The sequence below is a fragment of the Podarcis melisellensis genome (genome assembly GCF_964234715.1).
Source record: "Podarcis melisellensis genome assembly, chromosome: 2".
NCBI lineage: Eukaryota > Metazoa > Chordata > Lepidosauria > Squamata > Lacertidae > Podarcis > Podarcis melisellensis.
The window spans coordinates 120,364,868-120,380,810 of NC_138529.1; the positions used below are offsets into that span (position 1 = coordinate 120,364,868).

The 15,943-nt window shown below is 46.2% G+C and overlaps 1 protein-coding gene across 1 annotated transcript; it reads left to right on the forward strand.

Annotated features, from left to right (window-relative positions):
* Positions 1-4,018: 4,018 nt before the first annotated feature.
* On the forward strand, positions 4,019-14,426 carry LOC309363260 (zinc finger protein 527-like; the record flags this gene model as incomplete). The annotated part of the gene is made up of 5 exons (XM_081899365.1): positions 4,019-4,028; positions 5,318-5,394; positions 13,131-13,257; positions 13,638-13,715; positions 14,144-14,426. The coding sequence occupies 5 exons, from the start codon at positions 4,019-4,021 to the stop codon at positions 14,314-14,316; spliced, it is 465 nt and encodes a 154-aa protein (XP_081755491.1). The 3' UTR covers positions 14,317-14,426.
* Between the last annotated feature and the right edge of the window lie 1,517 nt (positions 14,427-15,943).

Sequence of the window (15,943 nt, forward strand, 5' to 3'; positions counted from 1 at the left end):
CTCCTTGCATTTAAAGGGCTTCTCCCCTGTGTGGGTTCTTCGATGCAAAGTAAGGCTATAGCTCCTACTGAAGCTCTTTCCACACTTCATGCATTTAAATGGCTTTGCCACTTTGTGGGTTCTGCTACATGTCTTCAATGTTGATTTATATCTATTTCCCCCTGTGTTGTTTCCTTTGGGATCTTTTTGTAGGATAAGGAATTCACAGACATCAATACCCCAAGAACCTGCAGATTTCTTCTTCCCATTCTTTGATTGTTTTCCTTCATCCCTTTTTTGTCCTCTTAGCTTCTCAAGCATTTATTTTCCTGCTTCATGCAAAGATGTTTCCAACGACACTGCAGATGGCACTCTATAATTCCCAGTGTTCTGCTCATCATCTGGTAGAGGGAAGGGAGAAGGAAATAATGAATTCATTGTCAAGTTAAGTTAAGTCCAGTGACACTTCGGATGCCTAGTGAGCTATTTTAATTTAGGGTATACCTTACTACATTGAAGGGAAACGTTGAATGTGGAAGCCATCCCTCCTCTTTTTAACAAAAGCCCATCTGGATCAGACCGAAAAGGTCTATTTAGTGCAGGATCCCCACAGTAGCCTACCCTGCTAGCAGAACAATAAAGGCAACAGACGACTTCTTCTGCTCCCTTGATTCCAGAGCTTAGCACATAGTCATCATAACTAATAGCCATTAAGATCTTACATGATTTTGACCAATCTCTTTTGTAAACTCCTGAAGATGTCAACCAGAACTACAGTGGTACCTTGGTTCTCAAATGCCTTGGAACCCAAACACTGTAAACCCGGAAGTGTGTGTCCCGGTTTGCAAACTTTTTTCAGAAGCTGAAAACATGTTCCGTTTTGAGTGCTACGCTTCCATTTTGAGTGCCACACTTCTGTTTTGAGTGCCACACTACTGTTTTGAGTGCTTTGCTGAGGTCTGTCTGTCTTTGTTATTTATTTTGCGTTTTTGCGGCTCTTTTTTGTTTTGTTTTTGTGACTGTGTGGAACCCAGTTCAGCTACTGATTGATTGATTGATTGTGTGACATTATTGCTTTCATTTTATGGATCAATGGTCTCGTTACTTAGCGAAATGCATGTTAAATTGCTGTTTTAGGGGTTGTTTTTAAAAGTCTGGAACGGATTAATCCGTTTTGCATTACTTTCTATGGGAAAGCACGCCTTGGTTTTGGAACACTTTGATTTTGGAACAGAATTCCGGAACGGATTAAGTTTGAGAACCATGGTACCACTGTACTTACATTCAGATCTTACATGAATTTGTCCATTCTCTTTTATAAACCCTTGAAGATGTCAACCAGGAGAACTTGCATCCTGATGGGTCATATCCCACCCACCCCTTGCCCCAGATGATTTTACACAGGAATGGACAAACTCTTATTACTCCCAGACCAAAAGGAGCTCCACGAGACAGCTAAGCATTTATCTGCTGCACTTTCTGCTTCTTTGGGATTTTCTGAACAGTAATTCAGGGCTGATTCTTTGAAGGAAACAGACAAGCCTGGCTACTTTTGACCACAAAATATTCAGCCACTTCAGACTGAGTCATTTCTATGACCACAAGGATAACGAGTAGAGTTGTTCTGATTTTGTAACTTCTGCGCCAGAGAAAAAGGAGACAGCTGTGTGGTCCCAAGGAGGTTCAGCCTTGTACTTGTACAGAGGTGCCTCGCAAGACGAAAAGAATCCGTTCCGCGAGTCTCTTCGTCTTGCGGTTTTTTAGTCTTGCGAAGCAAGCCCATTAGTGGCTTAGCGGATTAGCGCTATTAGTGGATCAGCTGATAAGCGGCTTAGCAGATCAGCTGATAAGCGACTTAGCGGCTCAGCGGCTTAGCGGATCAGCTGTTAAGCGGCTTAGCGGATCAGCTGATAAGCGGCTTAGCGGCTTGGGGGAAAGGGGGGGAAGGGAAAAAAACCCGCAGGAACTCGCAAGACATTTTCGTCTTGTGAAGCAAGCCCATAGGAAATTCGTTTTGCGAAGCACCTCCAAAACGGAAAACCCTTTCGTCTAGCGGGTTTTCCGTCTTGCGAGGCATTCGTCTTGCAGGGCACCACTGTAAATATGAGCCCACTCACTGGATATGGAGCTTGGCTTGAACCATCTCCTGGGGGTTATACTGCAGAACTTACAGTGAGTGGGGGAAAGTATTTGATAAATTTGCCCGTTTGCCCTCTGACGAAGAACCGACCAGTCCATAATTTTAATGGTAGGTTTATTGTAGCTGTGAGAGACAAAATAGCAACAGGAAAACCCCCCAGAAACCCAGAAGACAAAAGTCAGAGATTGGTGTGCATTATAATGAGTGAAATAAGTATTTGATCCCTTTGCAGAAGATGACTTAGTACTTGGCGGCAAAACCCTTGTTGGCAATTACAGAGGTCAGACGTTTCTTGTAGGTGGCCACCAGGTTTGCACACATCTCAGGTGGTATTTTGTCCCACTCCTCTTTGCAGACCCTCTCCAAGTCAGTAAGATAATTATATTATAATTCTATACAGTGGTACCTCGGGTTAAGAACTGAATTCGTTCTGGAGGTCCGTTCTTATCCTGAAACTGTTCTTAACCTGAAGCACCACTTTAGCTAATGGGGCCTCCCGCTGCCGCCGCACGATTTCTGTTCTCATCCTGAAGCAAAGTTCTTAACCCAAGGTACTAATTCTGGGTTAGCGGAGTTTGTAACCTGAAGCGTCTGTAACCTGAAGTGTCTGTAATCCAAGGTACCACTGTATAGCTTAACTCACTGCATTTTTACTTCAATCCTGCTAATTATAAATGTATATGATCAGTTTTCATATTTATATATATATATATATATATATATATATATATATATATATATATATATATATAAATTTTTATTAAGGTTTTTTTTAATACAAATGCATAGTTAATAAACATCTTTGCTTATATAACATCTTTTCATTACTACTTTGGACTCCCTCACGTCTCCCGCTCCCACTTACATCATTGTAAAATTTTTCCAAACAAATTATCATTTTGTTTACAATCTTAAATCCAATCATTTAAATACAATCTGTTCCTTTCTCCGAAAAGAAATGTATACTTTCCTAATTTCACTTATCGTCAAATTTCAGATCTAATTTAGTGGTAAACAGTTGTTTCTGCTCTGGCGTCCTTATTAACATTCAACCAAGTTACAATACTTTTGTAGATAAATCTTGAATTTCTTCCAGTCTGGATTTGTGATAGTACAAGGTATATTGTAAAAAAGAAACAGAGATGGAAGGATATTATTAAATCGGCAATATTATATAGAAAATGCGTGAAAATAAGAAAAATGGATGATTGAGGGAGGTGCTGGTGGAAGTTCAAAAACAGGAAATTTGTAAACATGGTTGTACAGATTTATTTGTAAAGGAAAAACGTAATAAAATTTATATATATAAAAAAAGAGACTGTGATTGACCAGAGTTGTTGGGCATTTTTAAGGGGAGCCAGAGTTGCTGAGCTTTATTTTATTTTATGCTTCGAGATCGCTAAGGGTCCTAAGATCGACCAGGGACGCCCACGATCAAACAGTAGTTCCAGACTGTCCTGCATTCTTGGGAAGGTCCTTCCTTCTTCGCCAACGCATCACTCAGTCCAACCATCTCAATTCCCCTTCCATCTCATCTCCACTTCCTGCTCCCACAAAGCCTTTCCTTCTCCTCCAGCTTGTCAACAATTTCAGGCTTTGTAAGTGAACCCTTTTCGTCAAATCTAGGACATAACTTCAAAAAATATGGGAGGCAATCTATTGCCCAGTTGCGCTAGTGGAATCCAGCACAAGTGCAAGGGGGCTTCTCTCACCTTCTCCCCACATTGTCCTCGTGTTCTCCCCAAATCCGCTCTGGGGGATCTGGAAAACAGTGTACCAGAGCAGGGGAGGAGAGACTGCCCCTTCCCAGTGTTCGAAATTAACCAGGTGCCAGGCGCACTTTGCACCTGGCTTTCAACCACTTGCGACCAAGTGGACGGTGTCATCCTGGCACCAAGGATGGCGCAAAGTGAAGATGCTTTGGTGCCAGGATGGTGCCTGACGTCTCCACCATCTGGGAATCATTGAATCGGGACTGTTTTCACACACAAACACCCCATCTTGTAGAATTCTATCACTTAGATTGGTCTCAACCAGGGCCAGGGCCTTTTCAGTACTGGCCCCGACTTGGTGGAACGCTCTGTCACGAGAGACTAGGGCCCTGCGGGACTTGACATCTTTCCACAGGGCCTGCAAGACAGAGCTGTTCCGCCTGGCCTTTGGTTTGGATTCAGTCTGACCCTTATGTTTTCCCTCCCCTTATGGTTTTGATCTAGGGGCTACTTTTTAAATGAGGCTGCATTTTAAATTGCATTTTAACCTGTACAGTGGTACCTCGGGTTACATACGCTTCAGGTTACAGACTCCACTAACCCAGAAATAGTACCTCAGGTTAAGAACTTTACTTCAGGACAAGAACAAAAATTGTGCAGTGGCAGCACTAGCTATAGTGGTGCTTCAGGTTAAGAACAGTTTCAGGTTAAGAACAGACCTCCAGAACGAATTAAGTTCTTAACCAGAGGTACCACTGTATTTTAAATTGCCCCCCCCCAATTATGATTTTACTGTAATTTTACTGGTGTTAGCCGCCCTGAGCCCGGCTCTGGCCGGAGAGGGCAGGGTATAAATAAACTTCTTCTTCTTCTTCTTCTTCTTCTTCTTCTTCGTATTATTATTATTATTATTATTATTATTATTTTATCTTATCTGCACAACCGAAATGAATTTCTGGAGCCAAATTGCTTTTTCTGTGCAGCCTGAGTATCAACAGGAGCCATTAAGGAAAAGAGGTTGGAATAGGTCAATATATATCCAGCATCCTATTTTGGACCAATTTTCCCCTATCCATCCTGCCCCCGCCCCAGCAAATCTTCCTCCCTATGCTTTGCACACCCGCCCCGCCCTCTAGCCACCTCTTTGACCTCTGCCCGGTCCAGCCTCCTTCCCTCCTCGCCTATTGCCTATCTCTTCCGGGGGGCATGGAGGAAATGTCACCCTTCCTAACTTTGATGACAGCTTCCTGCCTCTCTAGGAACCCGGGCTCGGTTCCTTTGCCCCCCACCCCCCCTCACCCCGGAGGACTGAGTGGCAGGAGCTGAGCCGCCACCCTCTGCAAGCCTGAAGGTTTCTCCTCCTCCTTTTTGCAAGCTTTTCCTCCGCTTGGTCCTCAGCTCCAGGGAAGGGGCTGCAGGATTTTGGGGGATTCCCACCCTCTTTATTCCCTCCTGCAAGTGGGGGACACCCCCCCTCTCTCCCCAGGCCGAGCTTTTGCAGACGCGGGACTCCCCTGCGAAGGAAGGTTTGCAGCGCTTGGGACTTTGCAGTTCAGAGGAAAGGTGAGTGGAGAGGCGACGCGGTGGAAGTTTGCAGAATCAGGCGTCGTGGCGCGGGGAAAGGGGGTGCAAGGCGCAGCCCGGTTTCCCTGCCCTCCTCTTCGTAACACTAGAGAGATCCGCGGGTCAAGCAGGAGACTCTTAATCTCAGGGTCGTGGGTTGGAGCCCCGTGTCGGGCAAAAGATTCCTGCGTTGCAGCGGGTTGGACTAGATGACCCGTAAGGTCCCAATTCCATGATGTGCAGACCTCCAACGAAGCTGGGTGTTGGGAGATAATATAATAATAATAATAATAATAATAATAATAATAATTTATTATTTATTGTTCTTGTTTAGTCGTTTAGTCGTGTCCGACTCTTTGTGACCCCATGGACCAGAGCACGCCAGGCACTCCTGTCTTCCACTGCCTCCCGCATTTTGGTCAGACTCATGTTTGTGGCTTCGAGAACACTGTCCAACCATCTCTCCTCTGTCGTCCCCTTCTCCTTGTGCCCTCAGTCTTTCCCAACATCAGGGTCTTTTCCAGAGAGTCTTCTCAAGAGGTGGCCAAAGTATTGGAGCCTCAGCTTCAGGATCTGTCCTTCCAGTGAGCACTCAGGGCTGATTTCCTTCAGAATGGAGAGGTTTGATCTCCTTGCGGTCCATGGGACTCTCAAGAGTCTCCTCCAGCACCAGAATTCAAAAGCTTCCATTCTTTGGCAATCAGCCTTCTTGATGGTCCAGCTCTCACTTCCATACTTCACTACTGGGAACACCATAGCTTTAACTATACGGACCTTTGTTGGCAAGGTGATGTCTCTGCTTTTTAAGATGCTGTCTAGGTTTGTCATCGCCTTTCTCCCAAGGAGCAGGTGTCTTTTAATTTCGTGACTGCTGTCACCATCTGCAGTGATCATGGAGCCCAAAAAAATAAAATCTCTGTATTATTTATACCCCGCCTATTTGGCTGGGCTTCCCCAGCCACTCTGGGCGGCTTCCAACAAAATATTAAAATACAGTACAGTCATACCTCTTGTTATGTTTGCTTCAGGTTAAATCTTTTCAGGTTGCGTCCTGCGCCCACCTGGAAGTTCCGGAAAGGGTTACTTCTGGGTTTCGCTGCATGCGCAGGCACTTAAAATGATGTCATGCGCAGAAGCGGCGTATCGCGACCCACACATGTGCAGACGTGGGCTGCTCCTGTTGCGATCAGGGCTCCGGAACGGATCCTGTTCGCAACTAGAGGTACCACTGTAATGCATCAGACATTAAAAGCTTTCCTAAAGAGGGCTGCCTTCAGATGTCTTCTAAAAGTCTGGTTGTTGTTGTTCTCTTTGACATCTGGTGGGAGGGCGTTCCACAGGGAGGGTGCCACTACCAAGAAGGCCCTCTGCCTGGTTCCCTGTAGCTTTGCTTCTCACAGTGAGGGAACCACCAGAAGGCCCTCGGCACTGGACCTCAGTGTTTGGGCTGAACGATGGGAGTGGAGACTCTCCTTCAGGTATACTGGACCGACGGCATTTAGGGCTTTAAAGGTCAGCACCAACACTTTGAATTGTGCTCGGAGATGTACTGGGAGCCAGATGGAGGACAGATAAAAATATAAAGGACTGTTTCATGCAATGCATGGTTTAACTGTGGTACTCGCTTGTGCAGGAGGTGAAAATGGACAGGCCACCATTCCTGGTGGCCTTTAAAAGAGGATTGGAGAGATACTTGGAGGAGAGGCCTAGCCATGGCTGCCAACTATGATGATACTCATGCTTCCAGATTTCAGTTGCTGGAAACCTCAGGAGGAGAGATAGTATGTCCTGCTCATGGGATTCCTTTTGGGGAATCTGGTTGACAGCTGTGAGAACAGGATGCTAGACAAGATGGGCCATTGGATTGATCCACAAGGCCCTTCTTAGGATCCAGAGCCCCTGTTTCCCCAGGGAAAGGGGTTTGCATGGGGGACCCCCAGAACAGGAAAAGCTGGAAATGCCAGACTGGTCGGATATGGCCAAATTTTTTTGGGGGGGGGGCAGATTCCCAGAGGCCCAAAGAGTAGCTCAGAACGATGTTCCCACTTCCACACGTCTCTAACATTTGGGATTTGAACTTTGGTTGTTGGTTTGTTCCCGTTCTTGTATTTTGTGGTTTATGCTGTGTATTTTCACGCTGCGAACTGCCCCCAAGATCTGCGGGTGAAGGGGCAAAATTACGCAAAATTAAATATAAATAAATAACCGCATTGTTCCCAAAAGTAGACCCCTTAGTTCTTTTCTCTGTTTTCACTTTCACAAAAAACTCCTCCGTAAAGAGAGGTTTCCTCAATTTCCTCTTGGTTGGAGCCAGGTCAATAGCTGGAGGCTGGAAAAGTTTTTTTTTGGGGGGGGGACTTTAATTGCTAATTAGTATTAGCATGTTCTGCTTCTCACTGTCATGCAGAAAATAAAATAATGCACAGTATATGGAAAGCGAGCGGCCACATCACATCTGCGCAGTTCGCGGCCTCCCAACTACCCATGCTGGATTTTGGGAGGATCCATATTACAGTATATAGTTGCTTTATTTATTGTTTATTTGACTTCAATGGACATAGGGAGCTTCCTTATAACTTTGGTCCATCTAGCTCAGTATTTTTACACTTCTGCTTTTTTGGACTACAGCTCCCATCATCCCTAGCTAGCAGGACCAGTGGTCAGGGATGATGGGAATCATAGTCCAAAAACAGCCGGAGACCCAAGTTTGGGAAACCCTGGTTACACTAATAACTCATCTCCAAACTTGCCTTCCCCCTGGGGAAACCTAATCTTTACCGCTGAATCGGAGCCGATGTCAATCATGATGGATATTTGTTGTTCCGATTTACCACTAAAGAGCAGGTTTTCTTAAGCCTAGGGCAAACTGAAATGCCTAGGACAAACTGAAAACCATTGGGGGGGTGTCTTTTAGGCAGGGGGGGTCTTTCCCAGCCCTTCTTGGGGATGCAGTCGAGAATTTAAGCCGAGACTTTCTGCATGCAAGGCTGTACCACCGAGCTACGGATCCCTTCTTTCCAACCAAATACCTTAACAAGGACACACGAGAGATCTGCGAAGGCTTGTTTTTGATGTCCTTTACTGCAATTTGCAAAATCGAATTACTTTTTTAAAAAAACTTAGAAACAACAGCAGCACAGACAAGGGTGCCTTCTGGATAGCTCAGCTGGTCAGAGCCTGGTGCTGACAACACCAGGGTCGCAGGTTCGATCCCCATATGAGAAAGCTGCATCTTTTTGCATTGCAGGGGCTTGGACCCTTCCAATTCTGTGATTTTATGCGTTTAACAACGGGGTGCGGAGAAAGAAACCTCTGGGAACCCCCTTCCCTTGCAAGAACTGGCGGGGAAGGGAAGGGAGGGGTGGGGGAGGCGCCTCCTGCCACTCAGTCCTCCAAACGGTAAAAACGAGTCGCGCTGTGCTTCCTAGAGAGGCAGGAAGTTGGGAATTTTTTTTAATTCTTATTTTTTTATATAAAAAAAGGAGGAGGAGGACAGGCAGCCTCGAAGGGGGAAGAGGACACCCCCCATTTCCCTTGCATATTCCGGGAAGAGAAACAGTCCTGGAGAGTCGGGAGGACAAAGAGGTGCAAAATCTATGGGGGGGGGTTTTAATCTTGCTGCGGGTGGGGATCTGCTTTCGGGTGCGGGGGCGTCGAGGAGAGGGAGAGATCCGCCCTGCCCGCTTCCTCCTCCTCCTCCCCGGGAATCCGCAGGCAGCCAGGCCGGATCCGCGGCGTCGATCCCTTTGCAAAAGCGCATCTTGGCCGGGTTGCAAAAGCGCCTTTGCAAGCTTGCAGGTCGAAACAAGGGGGACGTGCAGCTGGGGGGCTGTTTTATTTTATTTTGGGGCGGGGAAGCTCTTGGTGCAGAGGAAGCAGCTTTGCGGTGGGTGGGGTTGTGCACGGTGCGTGTGTGTGTTGCTGTGCTGGTTTTGCCAGCTGCAAAGAGGCAGACGCCTATGGGAGAAGAAAGAGGTTGCTAAAAAGGCGGGGGAGGAAGGCTGCGGCGCCAGATTCCTCAAAGGGTAAGGAAGAGGGGAGGTTGGGGGGGGGCAAGACTTTTGCTTTCAGGAGGCTCCTTAGGGGTGGGGGAGACTCGCTTCCTGAAACCCGGGGCCGCTGCAGCTGTTGACAGCCCTGGGCAAAATGGACCCACCGTCCATCAAACAGCTTCCTGTTTTTCCTAGGAAACAGCCTTTCAGGAGGTGGGCAGGTTTGCAGGCTGCGGGGAAGAGCAGGGCTGGTTTTGTTTGCACCCCAAAGAGAGGAGGAGAGGGTGGGGGGAGGTCCTTCCGGGTTCCTCCCCCCCCCCCCAGCTGAAAAAGTGCCTGGTCCCTTTCCCTCTGTCTGGATTTGAAACTAGCTCTTCCCAGCAGAGGCTGGAGGAAGTAGAGAAATAACATTGGGAAGGACTTTCTGACAGCAAGAACTGCTCCAGCCATAGCTGTCAACTTTCTGATTAGAAAATAAGAGCAGCAGCCTCACCTGTCCCGGGGACAGTCTACGGGATATCTAACAATCCGGGACAGCAGCGGGAAACGGCGCTGGAATAAGGGAATTTCCCGCAAAAAAGGGGAAGGTTGACAGCTATGGCTCCAGCATTTTTTCGTACCCTCCTCCAACATCAAACCTCTCTCCAGAGGTTGTGGATTCTGCCACGCTGGAGGTTTTTAAACAGAGGTTGGATAGCTGTCTGCCAGGGATTATTTAGCTGGGATACTTGCATCGCAGGGGGTTGGGCCATAGCTGTCAACGTTTCCCTTTTTTTTAATGGAAATTCCCTTATTCTGAATAGGATTCCTCGCCAGAAAAGGGAAAAGTTGACAGCTATGGGTTGGGCTAGAGCATGGGTAGGCAGACTAAGGCCTGGGGGCCGGATCCTGCCCAATCGCCTTCTAAAACTGGTCCACGCACGGTCCGGGAATCAGCGTGTTTTTGCATGAGTAGAATGTGTGCTTTTATTTAAAATGCATCTCTGGGTTATTTGTGGGGCATAGGAATTCATTCATTCCCCCCCCCAATATAGTCCGGCCCCCAACAAGGTCTGAGGGACAGTGGACCAGCCCCCTGCTGAAAAAGTTTGCTGACCCCTGGGCTAGATGACCCTTGGTTTCCCTTGCAACTGTGCGATTCTGTGATCTCTGAAATGCCTCCTCAGCTGGATTTGGTGGAGGGAAGGGGCGTTTTTTCTAGGTATGATATTTGTTTGGGGTGGGAGATCAAAGCCACAGGGTGGATCTTGGCTTATTCCTGCAGGATTGGCCCAGCAGAGGGGTGCTGAGTTTCTTTCTCTGCTGGCGCTGCCAGCCTCTTCGGGCATAGCCATGTTTGCAGGAGGGCCTGTAAACGTATGTGTCCCTGCTTTGGGAATAGATCTGTCAGTGATCTGGGCCCATATTAAGCAGAATTGCAGCGTAAAAGCCTCTAAGCAGTTTTCTTAAAATATGCACCATCCACTTGAACCGGGATGGAACCAGACAGTTGGCACTTAAAATAAAAAGGTGGCTTTCAAACAAATGGTAGGGGGGGGGTCAAGAAGAGCTGTGGTGAGTCTGGTTCGGAACAAATCTCCCTCCTGGGATGAATAAGGTAAAATAGTTTAAAAATTAAATTCAGGTGTCAGAGAACTAGTTTCAGACCGGGAGTAGGATCTCGGAGACATTGACTTAGCTGAAATTATGAAAAATGAGAGTTTACATGACTTCATACATATGGATTTTATTCTTTGAACTGTCCTGAGACCCCCAGGTATAGGGTGGTATATAAATTCAATTTATAATACAGTCATACCTCATGTTACGCTTGCTTCAGATTGCGCATTTTCAGGTTGTGTCCCGCGGCAACCCAGAAGTACCGGAAAGGGTTACTTCCGGGTTTTGCCGCTTGCGCATGCACAGACACACAAAATGATGTCATGCACAAAAGCGGCAAATTGCAACCCGCACATGCGCAGACGCAGGTTGCGTTCTGCTCATGTTGCAAACGGGCCACCGGAACGGATCCCGTTTGCAACCACAGGTACCACTGTAATAATAATCAATCACAAAGCCTAAAAGCTTGGCAGTATAGAGGCTGGATCTAAAAGAGTTTTGAGCCTATAAAAGACATGTCTTAAGCACAAGAAGATGTCTTCTCTTTTGAATCCCACCTTCAGAGTTTTGAAATATCTAACCTGTAAGTTTCCAGGATCCCTGGAACAGGATCCCTGGTAGGATCCGGCCAGTTGCCCCTCTAGTCCGGCATCCTCTTCTCACAGTGGCCAATCAGATGCCTGTGGGAAACCTGCAAGCAGGACGCCTTCCTAAGAACACTCTCTTTCGCCTCCTGGGGCTCCTAGCAAATGCTATTCAGAACATTACTGCTTCCCATGATGGGGGCAGACCGTAGCCATCGTGACCAGCATCTACTTTAACCTCCATGAATTGATCTAATCCTCTTTTAAAGATGTCCAAGTTGGTACCCATCTTCCTCCTGGGGGAGTAACTTCCATACTTTTAAATGTGCGCTGTGAGAAGGCTGTTTGTCGATTTATTTATTTATTTGGTTTTCCAGATTAAAATTTTAAAAGTCACACATCCAACATAGAAACAAGATTCCAAAGAATCTCCTGGGCTTCCCTCCTCCCCTTTGTGGGTCCTTTCCTCCTACATTATAAAATTTCCCCATTCCTTGTTAACATTTTGGTCTTCCTGATTTCTGAGTCTTCCAGTCATTTTAGTCATTTTGGCATAACACATCAACTTGATCTCCCTTTCTTCTCTGATAGGGAATTTATCTTCCTTCCATCTCTGGGCCAATAACATCTGCCCAGCCGTGGTTGCACTTTTCTGTCTTTTCTGCTCCCTTGGGATTTTGGCACATAAAAAGAAGGCTTTGGGGGTTTTTACGAAAAGGTTATTTTTGTTTAAAATGACATTTGTAAACAAACACAGAAGCATTTTTGTTAGGGATTGCAGGACAAGACCTGCCAAAGAAAACAAGGAATTTATGTATGCTACAACAGCGGCAAGAGTCTTGATAGCACAAGGATGGAAGAATGAGGAAAGAACAGTGGCAAGAGCAATTGATAAACTATGCAGAACTGGCTAAACTGACATACAAATTGGGAGACAGTATGGGAACTTTTTACAAATTACTTAAAAAGACAACAGAATGAACTGAACTCCTTGGCAGGTTTTGAATAAATATACACAAATTTATTGATTGTTAACATAGTAGACAGATAATATAAAGATTTATACAATTTTACAAAAGGCAGAGAATAAAATGTGTGGAGAAATCAGAGAGAGGAGCTGAGGGAAGTCTCGGGGGGGGGGAGGGTTTGAAGGGGAGGTGGGAAAAAAGGGGGGAAATAATGAATAGGATATGTTTTGATATTTTGTTATGTTGAAATTGCTAATAAAAACATTTTAAAAAGAAAAAAAGGTTATTTTAAACATTTTTTCAACTCATTATATATCATTTCCCAAAATTCTTTTATTACCTTACACTTCCACCACATATGTTAAAATGTGCCTTCTTTTTTCTTACATTTCTAGGTGTTTGTCAATTCCAGCCCCACCCCACTAAGCAGTAAAATCTACATCCATCTGCCAGGAGTCCAGTTCCCATGCCTGCTCTTGGTTTGGGGAACTGCAGGTTTTTAATGAGCCGCAGCCCCTTCCAAACTGCTATTTGAATTGGGAGAATTGTGCACGTTGACGAATGCTGTACATTTTTTCCTCCTCTTCCTCCAGGGTCTGGCGACCTTCAGGGAGGTGGCGGTGTGCTTCACGCTGGGGGAATGGGCTATGATGGATCCCAGCCAAAGAGCTCTGCAGCGGGAAGTCATGGAGAGGAATTATGAGACGGTGGCCTCTCTAGGTAAGGGCACCGTTTTCCCTCTTGACCCACTGATGGCGAAGGTATGAATTTACTATTGCTGCCATTCATCCCCGTGCTCTCTTTTCAGTTATCATCTCAGCTTGCAGAATCTGAGTGACCCCTCTAAGCTGGTGATGCTATTGATTCATGCCCGATGGGTCCTAGATAACATAACAACACTCTGTGATTTAATCCTAGTGTGATTTTGTTGGCATCTGTCTGTCTTGAGACAGTCCGTGCCTGACCAGTGCTGCTGGGACCGTACAGCCCTCTTCGATTCAGGTGGTGAAGAATTATAACCCTTCTTAACCTTCAGAAGGCTCGATCTGGAATGGCTGAGAGCGAACCAAACTAACTAGTCTTGTCTGTTTCCTTGGTAGAACCAAACTTCACTTCTTGTTGGGGAGGAGGAGAATATCCATTTATCCAGGAACCCAAAAACAGGGAGACATCAGCAGGTAGATACTTAGCTGTGTAATAATCACCCAGGAGAGATTGTCCCATCAGGCTGCGTGTTCTCCAAGTGGATGGCTTTAAAAGGGGTTTAAGAACAAAGTTCTCAATGGCGGCTACCGTTCATTGATTAAATTTCAATCCCATCCTTTCTCCCAGGGTGCTATGATGGCTATACGCTGTCTTTGGAACCAAGGGAGCAAAAGTTACAGAGGGGTGATGAGGAAGCTGGGCTGTAGGCCGTTGGTCTAATCCAGCAGGGCTCTTTGGATAACAGAGAAGGGATAGTCTCCAGGCTGAAGTTTCCCCTCCATCTGCTGAGATATTCCCAAAATTAAACTAGCTAGATTGGCTAACACAGTGCCACGGATGTATTGGGAGCACCTGTGAGAAGTGTCGGGTGGACCAACAAGCCTGTCTGTTTATTTTAAAGAAATTTCCAAGCCGCACTTCATCTCCTGGCTGCAAGGACGAGATCCACTTGGACGGGGCTCTAATGAAGGTACTGCAGGTACGGATTTTGAAAACAGGAGATACCTTGGGAACAAAACTGTGATGCCATATCAGTGGCTAAGGTTGCCAGTGAAATGCAAAGCCAGCTGTTAGTTAACCGGTGAGGAATTCCCCATATAGTTTAGAGCAGGCATAGGCAAACTCGGCTCTCCATATGTCTTGGGACTACAATTCCCATCATCCCTGACCACTGGTCCTGTTAGCTAGGGATCATGGGAGTTGTAGTCCCACAACATCTGGAGGGCCGAGCTTGCCTATGCCTGGTTTAGAATGGCACCCCGAAACGGATTAAGTCCGCAACTAGAGGTACCACTGTACTGAGTTCCCTGGACCATGCAAATCAGCTTCCTGCGTTCCTTTATTTGTATCCGGCCTGCTGTTTTGACCGCAGCTGAAATTTACAGGAACCATGGAGTAATGAGCTGTGCCCGCTATGGCCTCTTCCATAGCCTTTCTGCACTTCATATTTCCCCTCAAACCCTCTTCTTATTGCATTTCTGTCACTAGAGGCCCTAGTGCCTCTTTGTGGCTAGAAGTGCTTTTTAACAGATCCATCCGGTTTGCTGACTGCAGCCATTCTTGGACAGGGGTAGCCTGACCATTGTGGTCTGTGCTTAGATAGCCTCAAGACTGGATTACTGCAATGTGCCCTATATGGGGCTTGCTTTGAGACTGGTTTAGAAGCTCCAGCCGGTGCAGCACCATGGTTAAAACATCTGCAGTGGCCGCACATCTGCTGCTGAGCCAGGTTCAAGGTCCTTGTATTATTTTACAAAGCCCAAAACAACTTAAGTCCCGGTTACCTCAGGGACCACTTGAACACTTGTATCTCACCTTGATCGCTGAGATCATCAACAGAAGTGTCATTAGTCGTTCCTCAAATTGGTGAGGGTCACATGACAACAAAAAGAATCGGAGCCTTCATTGTGGAATACTCTGCCAATAGAGATTCAACAGGTGCCTTCTGTTTCAGCTTTTAAATGCCTGCTGAAAACTTTTCTATTCCACCAGGCCTCGGCAAGTGATTAAGAATACATCTTTGCAAAATGGTTAATTGATGTCTGTTTTTAACTTCTTTATTTCTTTTTAATTGCCTGGTTTTATGTACAATTTTATGTACAATTGTAGGGACATGGGTAGCACTGTGGGTTAAACCACAGAGCCTAGGACTTGCCGATCAGAAGGTCAGTGGTTTGAATCCCTGGGATGGGGTGAGCTCCCGTTGCTCGGTCCCTGCTCCTGCCAACCTAGCAGTTCGAAAGCACCTCAAAGTGCAAGTAGATAAATAGGTACCGCTCCGGCGGGAAGGTAAACGGCGTTTCCGTGTGCTGCTCTGGTTCACCAGAAGCGGCTTAGTCATGCTGGCCACATGACCCGGAAGCTGTATGCCGGCTCCCTCGGCCAGTAAAGCGAGATGAGCGCCGCAACCCCAGAGTCGTCCACAACTGGACCTAATGGTCAGGGGTTCCTTTACCTATGTACAATTGTAAACCGCTCTGAAGTTTTATATGAATATCAAGTGATCCAGTTTTTTTACCCCATGTCATCCAGTTTTCTTAATATTTTGTACACTTGTTGAATGATAAAAACTAAGTTTAAATCTGAAATTTTAATTTTTTTCATCTCATCCCATTTTTGAGTTATGAGAGTTTGAAATTTGGTGGTATCGGTATACCACTCCTGCAGTGCGGAAGGGGTCGAGGGCAGGCAGATTAGTGAC